Below are 17,055 nucleotides of genomic sequence, written 5' to 3'. Positions count from 1 at the left end.
CTAAGATGAATATCTAGAGGTTCTACAAGTACTGGAGCCAATGAGCATAGACACAGTATCAAGGTATTTCGAAAGACATCTAATTTGTGCAAATTTGTGTAGACTTGACGAATAAATTGTTTTAGACAGAATGATAAAAGAAAAATACAGAAGCAGATTCTGTATCTTCTTCATGTTTCCTAACAAACAGGCGGTAGTTGATCAATACCTGTCAACAGGACGTAATGAGAAAGGATTAGCGTAAACAGCTTCAGATTTCAGCATGGATTGAAACATGCGCACTTGACTTCTTCTGCTTTTTAGCCTCCGTGAGTCTTTCTTTACCAATGTGCTTCCTTGCCCTTGTTCAGTATTGTATTATCATATCTTCTGAAACTGCTGCAAATCCTACCAGAAGAACATAATTGCCTTTTCACCATAGGCAGGCAAAACACAGATAATTGGAAGTCACCAGATGTCACATAATATGAAGTCATACTCTATTTTAATAGCATTTAGATTATACTCCTCCATAGGCAGGAGTAAAATTCAACTAACATGGAAGTAAAGGTTAATTGTAAATGCTTTTTCCTGACTGCTGAAAACAGAGCAAGGCTGCAGGCTGCTGCAAGCCCAGCAAGAAATCTTTCTGGTTTTAAGAACTAGGTTGATGGAGGTAATGCCCTTTAGCAAGCAGCCTAAATGAGGTGCTAATCAGAGGGATGTTTGGGGGAAGTGAACGTGCACTTTGATTGAACATCTTTGATTTCCTTGACTAGCAGAGAATAAGGAAAAGAACAGCCCCAAAATTAGAGCAAAGGCTTATTCTCTGTTTTTGCCAAACTCGCAAAAATCATAAGCCCTGAGGCATCGGTTTTTATCAGTGCATTTCAAATCATTTAACAGCATGAAAAAATTAAGGCTGTGAGGTAAGTGTTACTAATCAGAATGGTAAAAGGGACAAAACAAAAAACCATGCGATGTAATGAAACTTTGTAGGAGAGCCAAATAGTCCCACCACCTTACATCCATTAGGGTGTTGCTTCATTTCTCTCCAAGGACAGTATTCTGTTTAGTTTCACCTCCACATATTTCAACACAAAAACATATGTTTCTGTTTGCATGGGAAGAAAATGAAATTCCATTGTAAGCACAGCATGGGCTGAAGTCCCAACGCACACTATTAAATTCTGCAGTGCTCACGATGCTCCTCTTACTCAGTCTACTGTGGAGAACAGACTTATCTGACCCTGCCAACTCCCTATACCGCAGATGTGAGGATAAGAAAGCGTTCAGTATGCTGTGTGCCAGAATAACAAATGCCATTCTCGCCCCAGAATTCCAGTTGGGAATGCCCAAGCAGTGATGTGCTTCAGAAAAAAAGAGACCGTTCCTGTGCTGGCTTTGAAGAAAAAGTCTTAGGTGTTCTCCACTGCTTAAGTAAAGTGTTGAGAGAGCTTAAACAAACCAATGCCAATACAAATTGTACTAGAATGACAGCTGGGGCCAGAAGCACAGCAGTACAGCTGGAGTGCTGGCGCCAGTCTCTTGAGTGTCATGGCAGAAGAGCCTAACAAAAGGCAGCACACTGGATAACTTGGAAAAAGAGTTGAAGAAAATACACACACACAAAAAAAGACAGATCTGAGCCTTTATAGCTTCCTGTTCTCCTACACAACAAAATATTATAAAATAAAAAATAGTCAGCATTTCACTTTTTTCCAAAGCAAGAATGCTGAGCCTTGGTAGTGTCAACAGCATATCGTTGTAAGTGCCCACCATACGCTGTACTTTGCAGCAGGGAGGGGGAGCTTAAAAAATGGACCAGGAAACTCCATCTTTGCTAAGAAATGTAAACAGTTTCCAGTGGCATATGCCTTCGTTGAATTAATTCAGTTTGCCTTTTAATGGCTTGGAATTCATCCCAGTAAGAAGGAATAAAAATTATTACAGCATATCTGTTTCAGGAGGTCCCACACGATACAAGCCCTGGCACTGATAAATCCACTCCTGTGTCTGGAAAAATCCGTAACTCCTGTGAAACACCCATTCAGCAGCGCCACCCAGCCCCTGGATGGAAGAGGCCCTGGCACAGAAAGTGTTAGAGGGCGTTAGGCAGCAAGGGAGGCTTTGGCAGTACAACTCTTGCACAAAGGTCAAGGCAAGAAAGAGGCATTCTACAGTTTGTGAAATGTACTGTTTTTCCTTGTATTCTCGGTAATTGGTTCCTGAGAATAGAAACATGTTTATTTCCCTTAAGTAACACTGCTGGCTATAATAAGCAACCATAGCTGTAATATATAACCTATCTACCTTTATCATCCCTTGCCATTGCACAAACCGCCAGGACAAAGTTCTGTTTGTTGTACTGTGACAGATACTGTTACCGATGACAATACACGTGTTCTGCAGGCCAAAAGAAACCCCCTGCTGCTGAGCTGCTTCACACCATCCACTCTCTTAAAAGGCACCTGCTCATCTTCCCTTGTAGTAAATAAAACCACAGACTTACACAAAGGTATCAATTAATTCTGGAAAATAGTAACGGCCATATTAATAAACCATGAAAATGCAAACCCATGTTTCTTAAAAAAGTATTACCTTTGATACAAGCTCATGCATTGTGCAAATATTTTCTCCCTGTTTCTTTAAAGACATTCCTGCAGCAGTTGTACTTACAGGCTGCGCACAACTAAGCATGGCTTTTCACTGTTTTGTAAACAGATGCCAATCATGTTTTATCTTGATGTGAGATATCTGAAATTCATGCTGTTTGCAAACGTCAAATAATTCAATTCTTTTATTGTCAAGCCATTCCACTGTTTGCTTCTGTACGTTGCCATGCAAAATGGCTCAAAATGCCACCTGAAAATACAGCTTAATAATCCTTGCCATGTATGGAGAAAGAAAGAATTACACAGATGTTTAATTATCTTAATGAGGTTATCCCCAAAAGGCTTTTTTAACCTCAGACCTGGCAAAGGCTGTTCCAAAAATCAAAATTCAGTCTCTGCTAAAAGCATACATCAGGCTTGAAATTTAACCCTGCCCATCATCATCTCTCTATACAAAGCCCTTGGCAGAAGTGGGTGAGCGCGGAGGGGTGGGAGGACCTGGCTGAAGTTCGGATCAAGGGCCAAACCCACATCTCTGTTCTCAGTCCCAGCTCATGACTCAGGCCAAAGCCCCGACTTGGCATCCGTCACTGCTCACAACAGCCCACCAGTCATCTCCTGTCAAATGCAAAGGATCTGTGTAACTGTCCGGCACACAAACCAAAATTCTGTGGGATAATATCTACTTTAGCCTGATTAAACTGAATCATGCTGTTCTGCCCCCCCCCCCCCCCCCTTTTTTTTTTTTTGTTTTGGTGGGGTAGAGAATTGTTCTAATTGCTGTTCTTCTACTGTTCGGGTTTCGGAGTGGCGGACAATGCTGAGCAGCTGTGTGGGTAACAGTTGCAGATCAAAGGTACAATTAGTCTAATGTGGGCACCAAAACAGAGAAAAGGATGATCAGGAAAATGAAAGAGGAGAATGCAAGCAAGCGTTCAGTGACAGAGGAAAATCATTAGCATTGGCCGATACCACCAGACAAGAAGAGGCCAATGCCATTTGGAAAATAATGACACGGCCTCAGGAGAGGTGTGTGTGTATGTGCGTGTGAAATAAGCACTAAAAGAAAATGAGCCTTGCTGTACTAATTGGCCTCGCACTTTCCCTGTAATTTCTCATGTGTTCCCTGTTCTCCTCTAATCATCCACACTCATGAGTACTTTCCCATTCAGTTATCTCCTTACAACTGCTAATTTGATGCTATATAATTAATTTTACAAGTGTACATTGTTATGAAACAATTTTCTACTCTTTAAAATGATTAAACTTCCTACTCACAAAAACATTTTTGAAACCTTGACAGTTTTTCAAAAACTGCTTTCCTGGAGAAAAGATGCATCCAAAAAAGTTTCTGCCCTCTATGGGACACAGTAAGCTGCAGGGGTTCTTTCTGCCCACTTTGGAAGTGGCCTTCACACTCTTTTAACTGTCCTGATGTTCAGGAATGCTTCCAGACACTTCTGGCAGTGTCCTCTCAGCTTCGCTGGTCGTTCTCTTGATCTCAGACTTACCTTGTTATGGAAAACCTTTAAGGCCCTTTCTCATAGGAAGAGGTCTTGCTTATGTCTGGAGTTTCACTGAGCTCAACTCCTTGTGTGAGCTAGGTCAGGTCTGTCTGTATGAATTGCAAATGTCCAGATTACCGTGGAAAGCAATGAATCTGAAGCAGCTAATCTTAGGCTCCATGCTAGTGTTTGATCGATGGGACAATTCGCCAGCTGTGGGTTTTGCTGGTGTGTGTCTTTAGTAACCTAGATCCAACCCAGAGGAAAGCTCCTTCTCCTGCGTTCCCAAGAGTTTTCTCACAAGGGTGGCACTGCCAACAGGTCAGCCAGACCTGACTCGGACACATCTGGTAACATATTTGGGCAAATTCTGGGTTAGGTGGACTACAGTATCCACTGCAGAAGACTGGTGACATGAGATGCAAACAAAAGGACTTGTCTGAAGAGACTTTGAAGGACAAGGTCCTCACACCTGGTACAAAGAGATTAAAACTGAAAACCTCTGTCCAAAAGCCAGTAAGAAACATCTTAAAATGTTCTCAAGAGTTGAAAAACACTAGCCCTTCTCAATGTCTGGACAGGGAGTCATCAGGTTTGTGATGAATATATCTTCTTCCACCTGGAGGTCAAGGACAGGGAATGAACATCTACCCCAAGGAAAATGGCACAAATGGACCCTTCTTCATCTCTGAGTAGCCATTCCCAGCCCTTTAGCTGTGATTGTCCTCTTCAGGACACTTGAGGGGCCTGGGAGAGGCTTGTCTGATAAGCTGAAAATATGTTACCGTTCCTCCTCCCCATCCCAGGTAAGTCACCAGAGTTTTGACTAAGATTTAATTTAACTAAGGTTAATTTGGATGAAACAGGCAACCTTTCCCACTTATCTTTTCCCCAGCTAACACGTGCTGGTTATTTCACATGTCATTTCCTACTCATGGAAGCCATTTTTGAAAGACATAGTGATCTTAGTAAGTTATCCTTCCTCCCCATATGAGCATGGGAAACCTAATTTGTGGAGTCCTTTCAAGACTAATTGTCTTTGTGTGCAGTCTTCAGGCATGGTCTCTTCAAGCCTCCAAGCCTGCCAGTGAGCAGAGCTCTTAAAAGAGTCTGTCTAGTGGGAGGCAAAGCTCTGAACCACTTTCAGTGATAGTTCTCTACATGCTAAAAAGAGATAGAAATCACTACAGACTATGGGGATACAATTCATAATAACTAGTAGGAACTTCTTGGCAATATTAATAATATTTCTTCATCTCAGCAATTTTCATCCTTTTCATCTGAATTTCACCATGGAATAAAAACCAATCTAATAACAATCCTTTCACCATGAGCTAAGAATTAAGATCAACTACCCATCCTTCCTCCAATTTTTTTAGGCTGAGAATAAGCCATGAGGCCCTTTCTAGGTTTTATATAAGGGACATTGTACTTAGGACATCCAAGAAACTGGCACATAAGAAACAGGGAAGCAGAAGGCAGGAAGAACCAAAGAACTATTCCAGAGGCAGATTTACCCAGGCAGACTGAATTGCTGGGGTTTGAAGCCAAATACCCAAATGGTGCTGAATGCTTACTCTCAACATTGCAAAGCATGGCTAGAACAAGTTCCCTCCTTCCTGATGAGAAGGTGGTTAGGGCAAGTGGCATGCTGAAAGCTGACTGACAGGCATCTCAGACCACATTCAGTGGAAGCACTGGACTTTGAAGATTTCCAGTTGAGCAGTAAGAAAAACAGCAGTGTATTTTTTAAAAAAAACATCAGTACAACCTGGTACAGGTTTCTTGGCCTCTGCATTGTTAATCTGTTCCCTTACAGAACAGTTATGATTCACAGCATTAGAGTCAGGTCAGCATTTCTGTAACAAATGTTATTAAAGATTGGATTTAGCTTTGTTTTTTAAATTGGTTCTGAGCTCTAACTGAGTGCACAACGTTTGCATTTTTGTGCTTATAAATGCAGGGAAAAATAAGTATGTAAGGTTTTTTCACAGTATTCTAACTCTAGAGCAGCTTTGATGGAAAAACAAAATTACAAAACAGTCTGTAGATTAGCAAAATAAACAATAACAGTAAAAAAACCCACAAACCCCAAACAAAAAAATGTGCACTGCCTTATAAATGCTGTGGTAATACACATAATCACTCAGATAAACTCATCGCCATATCTAAATCTCAGTCCTTACTCTGCAAAGAAATCCATATGCATGTACCCAATTTGCTCCTTGCATTTCTAAGATCTGTTTTCCTCACCAGTGCCTGGAGGTCCCCAAGCAGAAACATGTGCATATGGACTGGACTTTCTTCACAGCGAGCTGGGAGCACCATAAGATACCTGCTTGCATAGGCGTGTGCAGCAAATCCTGGCCACACAGGGCTTGGTGCACACGCAGATCACCTGGGCACGCTTCCAAAAGGTCATATTTGCTGTGTACATACTGCGGAGTCGGTACATCCATCCAGAGTTGGCGGGTACAGGAGCATTGGTAATTCTCATCAGGACAAACACAGAAAATACGTGAACTCTGCCTGGCTAAGATATTCTTTTTTCACAGGAAAAAAAAGAAGGTAAACTCGAGTGCGAAAGGCTTCTTGTCTTGGAAGATCAGAACATGCAGGTTTTGTGGTGAGAAATAAGTGATGATCCTGTATTTGGAAGAATATCTCAAAGCCCTGTCAGGGAGAATCCTGCAGATAAACTCAATTAGCTTACAGCATATATAGCAACCGCCCCGTGAAACACCAGCCAGCACAGCAACTGCTCTTCCAAATTAATTTCATAGCCATAGTTCACTGCATTCCTCTCTCTTAGTTTTTTTAAATCTTAATGCAGTGTCTTAGGGGTTAACATTTTCCTAAATTTTCTCTTCTAGTAAGCTACGAGAACCATAAATCTGTCCCAATAAAATAAAAGGATAATCCTTCCCCCTCTGGTCAACCCAGTAACAATGTGTGGGTTGGATCCTGTGACGACCTGCCCACTGGATGAAGCCAGGCACCACAAAAACATTCTATCTACTGGAAATCAGTAAGAAATTTGGATTGTGTACTTTTCCAACAGTCTTACATCAGTAAAAACAGTTTTCCTGGAGGTCACTCACCTGGGTTAATGGTGATGAATTTGTTATCTGCGGGGTATTCCTCTGGAAACTTGTCCTCCTTTGGGGGAGGTTTTCTTGTTGTCTCTGGTCTTCTTGGGATCTTCCCCAGGTAAAGTTCGTTGGTGAAGGCTGGTGGCACTTGGGTGGAAGGGAGCGGCTGGGGCTGAGCGCCTGCTTCAGCAAAGCTCTCCTCCTCGGGACCTCCAGCCGTGGGGGCAACATTTTGGTTTGGCTCTTCACCCGATATGGTTTTATTTCTTTCCTCCTCAGCAGTCCGGTTGGGAGAAGCCACGGCCACGCTGGGCTCTGTGCTATCGCGTGCCTCCGCAGCCGCCGTCGCCCTGTTTTTCTTCTTCTCGGCATCCTTTTCTTCCTCTTCCTCATGCTCCCGCTCCCCATCCTCGCTTTCGCTCTTTTCATCCTTCTCCCCCTCCTCAGCTCCCTCGCCGTCTTTCGTCAGCGCTGAGTCCCGCTCTGGTCCCGGAGAGGCGGCCGCGGCGGCCTCGGTGGCAGCCACCACCGGGCGTCCTGCCTGCTTGGTGGGGGCGGCTGCTGCAGGGAGCCGGGTGGGCCACACACTGCTGGGGAAGGAGGAGATGCCGCCGCCGCTGAAGCCCAGCCCTGCCAGCAAGGTGCTGGTCACCACTGAGGCCACGGTGGCCTGGCTGCCGCTGGAGGAAGGCCCCATCCCTGTGGCCATGGACACGAAGGAGAAGGGGAGCCCCGAGGAGGTCCAGGTGGAGGAGCCGGAGCTGATGGGAGCCATGTCGGCTGAGGAGGCAGGAGATGCTGTGGGCTTGAGGAGGTCACCAGCAGCAGAGGGGAAGAAAACACAGCAGAGAGCATCAGCAGAGGCCCCAGCAATGCTACCTGGGGTCATTTTTCTTTTGCTTTTCCCTCCCTTCCCCCATTCTGGTTGCTACTCTTAAAATGAGACTGATGGCAGGTGGCTGCAGGGCTGAGCCAGGGACGGGACATGCCACACAGCTACACAGCAAACCACAAATTGGGGAAACCTCCCTGCATTCGCCGCTTGCAAATAATCATTGTCATCAAAACCCTCTTTATCTTTATCTTTATTTTACAGTGGGACCTTCTCCACCCACGTCACCAGTGACTTGTGAGTAACATTTTCTCACAGGGGTAAAGAGGATGTAAAGGAGTTTGAGTTTAGCTGCATTACTCACAGTGTTGTAATCCTTAGAACACACAATTTTAAAATATAGCATTACATAAGGGCTGTCCCAAAATAAGGGCTGTGCTGCCAATGTGAGCATCCGTGGCTGCTGGGTCTGCTCTGACAGGGAACTCTGGCTCTTCCCACACACACTGGCAGGGCCTTGAACGGTACTATTTTTATTTCTTTGATCTACCCATCAGCATTATTCTCCTAAGGACCGATGCTGCAGAGAGGCATCGCTCTCTTAGGAAAGACCAGCAGCACGGCCAGCTGGGCACTCATGAAGGACTCGGAGAGCATCAGGAGCACTTTGGCAAGTAACCACGACCTCTCAGGACCACCAGGCTGTGGCAGCCATGGGTAGACCCAGCTTTCCCCATCCACAGGGTTCTCCCTGTCTACCACCAGTGACCCAGAGCCAGGGCTGGCACTGCCCACTGTCCACGGGGGAGCTGAGAGGAAGCAGGGAATGAACCATCCACTGTACATCCTCTGCACCCTGCCACTGTTATTCTAACGTCAACCCAGTGCACGTATGCTCACATGCGGGTCTCTGGGCACACGTGTGTATGTATGCTCCACCAGAAATAAAAAACCTCGGTGTATACTTAAAGAACTAAAGAAGTCATTTCCCTTCCTGAATTACATGTGGAAAAAGACACTGGAGTGAGTTAACTAAGGACAAGCAGTAATTCTGTAGAAGAGCTGGGGTCAGCAGTTCTGCCCAGACAGCCTGAGCATGCTCCCTCTCTAACTTACTGAAAAATGTCTCACGTTACTGAATTCATCAGCGAGAGGAGCATTACCTGGAAAGGTATGCGTCAGACAAGGACAAACAAGCGTTAAAAAGGTGCTACCGAACGTTGAACAAAACTGTAAAATGTTTATTTTTGGAACTGAAATTTGTAACTTAACAGTATTTCTGCATCTTTCTGCAATTCCTAGTTTCAGTCAGGTCATGTAGTTGAAATGCTGCAGCAAACCAAGAAAGGCTGCTTTCTCACGTTGTTTTTGACCAGCTGCAATCACAGAGAACCTGAGATCTCAGGAAAAACCCTGTGCTTTGGAGAGTTCAAGCCAAAACTTTAAATAAGCATCTAAACTTTTGGATATTTATCAGTGTCAATCCCTAAGGCACTGTAAGATTTGCTTTTCACTGGCATGTACAGTCTCAAAGCTGGCCTGAGTATTAAAATTTGACGGCAGATTTTGTATGTCTAGAACACCTCTATACATCATTAAATAAACATTAATCATTCAAATTCAAGCTTTGTATGTGTTATTTGCTTACTAGGGAGTATATCAAACTGGAACAGAATAAAACCAGAAGCAATGTACTTAAATCGTATGAATCCAGCCCATAAATCTGACTGAACACTTCAGTATACCAAAAGGCAAGAAATTTAGGTTATGGATAGTTGATGTTAAATAACTTAATAAGGTGCTTTCAAAACTGAGACAGTGTATTCCAGTTCTATTGTAAATAATTTTTTTGATTGATTGAATGATATAAACTATCAACTTTTCTGATTCTGGAATACAACAGGCAGCTTCACTGACTCGTTACAGTCTCACCTGAATTAAAAGTAAAACAAAGAGCTTGTTAAAGCTTTAGTCACACAATAGCCGGTATCCCTGAAGCAGTGGAAGAGCAAAGATGCCGGGCGTGAAGCCCCGCTCCTGTTGCATATACTTCTGCTCATGCAGCTAATAAAAGAAATTCAATTTATTCCCACAGTCATCACCAAGATTACAAATCCCCTCTCAGCGGGTCGAATACGTATTTGGGAAGATATTTTTTTCTGACACTCGGTTCTCCCGCCGCGGCCGCCGGGAGCGGGCGGCAGGCTCAGCCCCGCCGCAGCTGCGCGGCCCCCTGCTGCCACCTGGCGGCGCCCCCGCGCCCCCCACTTACCGCGCCCCCCACTTACCGCGCCCGTTTTCACAATTCGGGTCCCCTCGAAAATTCGAGTCGTGTTAGCTGAGAAACAAAGAACAACGCTGTGTCAGCGGGCCGGCAAGGGAGGCCTCGGTAAAACTGCTAAACAACTGCCGAGCAAAACGCGCGCGTGGGTCTCAGCCTGGAGCAAGAGCATCCGGGCTTGTTGGGTACCACCTTACCTCATGCTTGAGGCTAAAGACAGATTCGGTTAATTACTCAGCCCTGGCAGTGCCGGTGTGAGGGCACTGTCAGAAAAGACATGCTCTCCTTCAAACCCAAGTTGGATGAAATGTCCTGACTGGCACAGGAAGCAAGAGCGGCTGACAATAACAGTTTTTTCTGCCCTTATGATAATATCATTATTTATTACTGCTTATTATCTCAAATACAACTATATATATAACTATATATATAACGATAGCCTGTGAAGAATGTTTTGAAAGCTCAAGTGGATTCTTTTTCTAGATTAGATCTTGGGTACAACCAAAGACAGGAAGAACAGCTCTCTTTTGGGGAGATACAGAAGGAAACGCGGCATCTACTCCCATTGCAGATGCCATGTATCATTTCCACTGCTTTGAACACTGGGCCAGAGTTATCAAAGAGCATCCAGCAAAACCATCAATAATGACTGACTCTTAACTGTAATTAAATAGGTATCATGGTCAAATTTCAAAGAATTTTTCCATTCTATTATCTGCCAAAAAGAGGCCATAATCAGTAATATACAAGTTTTGGTCCTCTGCCTGGCACTTAAAGTGAAGGCTAGAACACTATGCTGAGATACTAAGAAACTGAGAGCTCCCTATGAGATGCTTCTTGGATAGGACATCTCTTGACTCTCCCCTGCTCTCTCTGCAATGCTGCTAACACCACAACAGAACTACATTGTGTCCACAGCTTGATATTCTTTGGATGCTAAGTGCCAACAGAGTAGGATTAAAACCTCCACATTTTCCAAATATCACACTGAAAAATGCCTCTATTACTTTGTTCCATATACAGCATCAGACCCAACTGACTTTACTCTTTGCTTCATCTTAAGGATTTAAATTTTTTACTCTCTGCTTGTTTTCTTCTTCCATTACCCATTCTGAGGTTTATATATCTGTAAACTGGAGTGGAAGGAAGTGTTCTCAGCAGAGGTGAATTTTGTCCTACTTAATAAAATAGTAGTAATAAAGTCCCAGGAAGGAACAACAAACTTCAGTACTTAGAAATCTACAAAGCATCAAGTTCTCCCACCAAATCTCAGCTTTACCAGATTTCTCCAATACAGTTAAAAGGAAGTCCATGACAAAGGACAGTTTAGCATCCAGTTCTTTTGCTTTCACTTAAATATGTATGTCCTGGAAATTGCTGAGGTTTGCGTGCATGGTAAAACCTGAACATCTCCACATGTGGTTGTCAAGGTAGGACTGATCTCCTTTCCTTTTTACATAAGCCAGACACCGATCAGACTCACATTCTGCATAGCTGTGCCTCTGATGCGTAAGCAGTCTCTGATGAATTTGTTTGAGAAAACTAGTACTGACAAAAGCTCTGAATTCTCCTAAAACCTGACAGCAGAGAGGTATAGGCAAACTCCCATCACTAGAAATAGGACTCTGATAAAGTCACTGGCCACATCTGAAATTAGCATTGTCTACATGCATTCAAACATCTTCTGAAATCATTCGACACCATATTGCATGCTGCAAAGAAAATGTTAAACAAACAAAGAGTCATTTAATGTAAAAATATGTATGTGGGGTTTTACCTTGAAAGAGCATAGTCTGGCTAAAGTCACTACGCATTTCATTTCGGCAAACTGCTTGAACTCTGAACAGATAAAGGATGTCAGGTGAGACATGGCTAATGATGGCCTTCTGTTTAAAAAAAATAGATATTATTCAGTTTTTTACCCCCACAGTACTGTCCACGATCAGTTTGAAATATAAAAAGCATTGTGCTAACACAGGACATTTATGCCATGTAAGTCAAACTTGTTTCTAAACAGAAATATTCACTGGTCCCCCGGGAGAGGGCAAGGCCGAAGTGATGCACCCAGACTCTGCTGACTCTGCCCATGAGAAAGAAATGAACATGTTCCACATCTACTGTCATGACAACCTTCATACCTGGAAGTCTCTGCTCTCCTCAGAAAAACCTAAAACTCAAATATATTTGATCTTAAAGGAATTAAAATGGAATTTTTTTTACAGGTGCAGATCCAAGTCCCAAATATGGGATAAGCCCAGAAAAGTCATTGCATGTTCAAACTGACTATTTTTTTTGCAACAAATTGGCTATGGCAATTTCATGTCAGTGGCCTGCACAACGTGATGGCTCAGCACTCTGGCCTGGGATGTCCTTGTGTACTCTTAGATCTCAGATCCTGCCCTGCTGCCTTCCAGATACTCTCTTGTGCTGCCTTAGTCCACAATCACATCATTTAATGTCTTGCAGCAGACAGCAGAAGTAGCCGTGTGGGTCCCTTAAAATACCAGTGATCTCTTTTGCAAAACACCGTCTAGCACTGGTTCAAGACGGGACAGCCCAACTGTCTCTGCCAGAGCAGTGAAAGGAAACTGCACTTTCCTCGGAAAAAGTTTCCTACTTTTCTTGCCTCTAGAAAGCTGTCATTGCTTTCTTAACCTCCAAGCTCTGCTGCACAGCACAGGGTCTCACCGCAATTTATTTCCAAGCTATCACTCCATCACATCCCCTGCACTTTTAATTATTTCTTTTACATAAAACAGGATGCTTTCACTGTGCCCACCTCATTTTTGCTGATTAAGGCTCTCCTTATACCTGATTAAAAAAAATCTCCCTTAAGAGTGTGAAGTTATGACAAGAGAGAGGTTACAATACATCATAACCTTGGGTGCCTTTCAATAGATTCCTTTCTGATTTTGTGAGGCACATCGCTCCCTAATGTGACCCAGATAACAATGTCTAGTGGGGAAATTGAAAATATAAATGGAAATGAAGTAAAAGAATCTTCATCTAAGGGAATAAGAGAGGTATTATTGTATAACTGATTGAATGGGCCCAGAGGACTGTGTATTTGAAAAAAAATACGATAACAGTCATTAGGAATAACACTCTGCTGCTGCATTTTTCATGTGCATATACAATTACTGATTTCATTATTCTAGAGGCTTTCTTTGATTAACAATAAACGGAGGCCTTTCAAACCTGAATATGTCACTTTGATTTTATATGCAGAGGATGTTAAAGACCAGTACAATACTTGCTTCAACTTAGACAAGAATGACAAGCAGATCAAATCCTAAATGGAGGAGATTGATCGGTGTTTCCATCTGTGCTGGAACTGTCTTGCTCTTCCCTCTTTTTCTGCCACTGCCAGACATGGGCAGTGCTTGTACAGGGCCACTCCATAATAATCTTCTAGCCCTGACCACGCAACTCCTACCTCCTAGCCCTTACTGCCAGAAACTGCTCTGAAGACTGCAAGGGGCTATGCACAGTGAAAAGCCTGAGCCCAGGAAAGATTCTGGGGGATCAGACTTTTTATGTGAAAATCTGTGAGCTGAACACAAGCCACAAGGTATTCAGAGTCTAACTATTTCCCGAGCCAGCTGCTTCTCAACAACAGTATATGAAAAAGTGTCTGCAGATTTAGTCCTTTATTCACTCACACGAACTATAAGTTCACACTCCAGTGTTGTGGGTAGTCTGTTAGGCAACGTTCAACGAATGCTGAACATTTTAATAGCAATTCATTGCAAGTCAAACACTAGCTTGTCTATAAGATAACAACTGCTTTCCTCCTCTGCTTCCTTCTACTGAGAAAATAACAATATAAGGATAGCTTGATACATATGTCTGGGGTGGATGCTGTGGTTTTACCAGGTCCTTGTCACTGTCCTTGGTGAAAGTCTTCTCCTTTTCGTCTTCATTTTTAGTCCAGCTATAGGAGATCATGTAGTTCATGATTGGAGGGTGGTAGATAGTTTCTGGTTGGTTCCAAGTTACAAGTAATGCTGTCCTGTTCACCGGCTGCACTTTCATGTTGACTGGGGGAGTGCTGCAAGCTAAAAAAAACAGAAGGGAAAAATATGAGGGTCTCTTAAATAACCGAGAGAAAACAAACAGGAAGAACTGCGCCTCACTCTAAGAGCCGGTTTTTTTCTTTAATGCCCTTGCCTACGGTAATAGCTTAGACTGCAATCCACTGAGACCAATGGGATTTAATACCACCTGCAGCTGCTTTCCGTGCTCCAGAGTAAAGGGAGTGAGAGAATCCATTTTCTGCAGGCAGGTTGCTTAGTTCTCAACTTACTTTCAGTCCTGACATTTACACATACACTTTAACTTGGTCACTTAAGAGCTCTGTGCTGGAACATTAAGAAGCCCAGTCAGCCTGAGCCCCAGCTCCCCTGGCCCACAGCCTCCTGCTGCATGAAGGGGGTAGATGCTCCAGCGTGCTCTGCAGGCACTGGAAATACTTGGAACCTCTGAAAATGTGACACTGTTGTGTCACATACATGACTATATTGGTCAGCATATACCTCTTAACCTGGTACACTTTTGCACATGAGCAGAAGTTACTTTATACTCCTCTTTCTACAGGTTTCCCTTCATAGATTCTCAGCTGTATGTCAGTAAGGTATCACCAGCACAGGGGAGAGCATCACTTGATGGCCCTTGGCCATCCCCTTCTCACAACAGGCTGGGGAGCCCTCCGAAAGCCCTCCTAACCCTGCCTGCAGCGGGGAGGCAGGAGTGACTCCTCACTCCGGCTGAAGTCGGTGGGAACACCAGCACAGGGATAACTTAAGCAGCGGCAAACCCACAGCTTCTGCTCGGGGCAGCCACCAGAGCCCAAACTTCTCCAGGGAAGCCCAAAACCAGCCCACGCGCCTCGGGAGGAGTGGGATGTGCAGAGCCCGCTCGCTGAAGAAAACGCTTCTGAAGCCGCTGCAATGCAAAGGTCAGGTACTACCGAAGGACACTAGATGGCGCTCATACGCTATCGAAAAAGTACATCGTCCGCTTCCCAAACATAAAGGGTTTCGCTTTTTTTCCAAGCTTTAAAAATAATGTTTAAAATACACAACTGAGGACAGATTCTCACATTCTCTTTCCCAATATAAACTCTGAACCAAGCAAAATACCGTGCAATGATACCTAAACACAGGTGCTGTGGCAAAGGAGCTGCTCTTTTCTGCCAGGGAAAGTCAAAGTGTCACCCAGCCTATCAGGCTGACACTGTTTGCAGAATTATTTTTCCCAATACGACTTTTCCATTTAAAGCCAACACATTCAGCTTGTTTGCACTCTGCAGGTATGTGACAGTGTGTATATTTGGCCATTATTTCACTTCTAAACTGTCCTGGCAGCACTCAAGGGGAGAAATGCCTTCCTGCGCCTGGACTTGCAGGTTGGTCATGCAGCAATGCTGTTACATTACTGGAACAGCTACAGTTCCTAAATAAAAATGATTAAATGCTGTAAACACCAACATTACCAGTGCAATAGAAAAATACCTGTCAAATGCATTTGTGCAGTTATAACTTACATTTTGTAGCTAGCCTGCACAAGAGAACATATATTGCAGAAATACACTTGGGCAGGAAAGATCTTTGGTGCTTGCTCCTGCCACGAGTGATGACAACCTTGCAGTTTTACAGTAGATCGTTCTGCTCAACCCAGAAGAATGATCCAGCAAAGCAAACAGACCCTGCAGTACCTCAAAGCATTGACAAACCGAATAGGAGTCACTATTTACACTGAGTTGAAGGAACCAAAATGGCATCCTGCTGGCAATGCCACAAAGCCAGAAAGAACATCTTGGTGAGCTGCCTGCAGACCCCTTCCCTCCTGCTCCCTTCCTGGTCTCTGCAGGGAGCCCGTGGAGCCAGGGTGCTGCAGAGCACAGCACAAAGGTGGCTGGGACCCAGCCGAGAAGGCACCGCTGGAAGTAGTTGCTGTTGTCCCTCTTTACAGAGCTTCACCATCCTTGTTATGCCTCTCCATGCCCACCTCCTTCCACTGAGATAGGCAGATCCGTTCTCACTGACATCACTGTTTATTGATAACTGCACCAATAAATCATAACTGCCCCCTTTGGAGACCTTTGCCATCACGGAATTACGCTTCAAAATGCCAGACCAGCCTTTGTCGTTCCACCTAATCAAATCCTACAAGTCTTATCCAGTCCTCCTCCTCCAGGAGGACACGCAGTGATGTATATATTTAAAATAATCACGCATCAAATTGTTTTAGAAATAATTCAACCAGGTAACCTTAATGAGAGACAGAGACATCTACCTTGATTGCAATACCCCTCCGAACCATGGCTAGCCAGCTGTTTTTCAAGGGACCCCAAGCCACCCTTGGGAGCGGGGACTGTCACGTCCTCTATTCCATGCCACTCTTTGCAGCCAGCTTTGATGCCACTCAGAAGAGCTCATGCCAGCCAGAGAGAAGAAGTGGGTATTTTCCAAGGGTAAATAGGAGACTGCAGGCTCAAAGTTAGGAGACCCTCCCTGACCCTGCACCCTGACCCAAGGTCATGAGAGCACTTTTAAGCAGCTGGGGGACTTTAATAACCTCACTGAGACAAGTTTTGACAAGGACAAACCTCATTCACAGCCAGCTAAAAGGAGACTGAATTTACACTACTGCTATTTCACAGTAAATATTACAAATTTTTCATGACTTAGTGTGACTTTGTTCCAATTACTCCAAGGCACATAGCAGTAGCTGATGTAATTAAGTAATA

General features: G+C 43.9%; 1 protein-coding gene across 2 annotated transcripts in view; it reads right to left on the bottom strand.

The window, feature by feature from the left end:
• PTPRG (protein tyrosine phosphatase receptor type G) overlaps positions 1-17,055 on the bottom strand; it is a 409,035-nt gene that overhangs the window by 68,030 nt on the left and 323,950 nt on the right. For both annotated transcript variants that reach the window (XM_055707510.1, XM_055707509.1), the window contains exons 9-12: positions 14,178-14,362; positions 12,082-12,190; positions 10,312-10,361; positions 7,201-7,996 (exon numbers count right to left, since the gene is read on the bottom strand). In XM_055707510.1, coding sequence (XP_055563485.1) covers positions 7,201-7,996; positions 10,312-10,361; positions 12,082-12,190; positions 14,178-14,362 — 1,140 coding nt within the window. The remainder of the gene's footprint in view (positions 1-7,200; positions 7,997-10,311; positions 10,362-12,081; positions 12,191-14,177; positions 14,363-17,055) is intronic.

The sequence above is a fragment of the Falco cherrug genome, chromosome 4, assembly GCF_023634085.1.
Source record: "Falco cherrug isolate bFalChe1 chromosome 4, bFalChe1.pri, whole genome shotgun sequence".
NCBI lineage: Eukaryota > Metazoa > Chordata > Aves > Falconiformes > Falconidae > Falco > Falco cherrug.
Note: the sequence above shows the minus strand (reverse complement) of the source record. Positions and strands in the feature narration are given on the sequence as shown.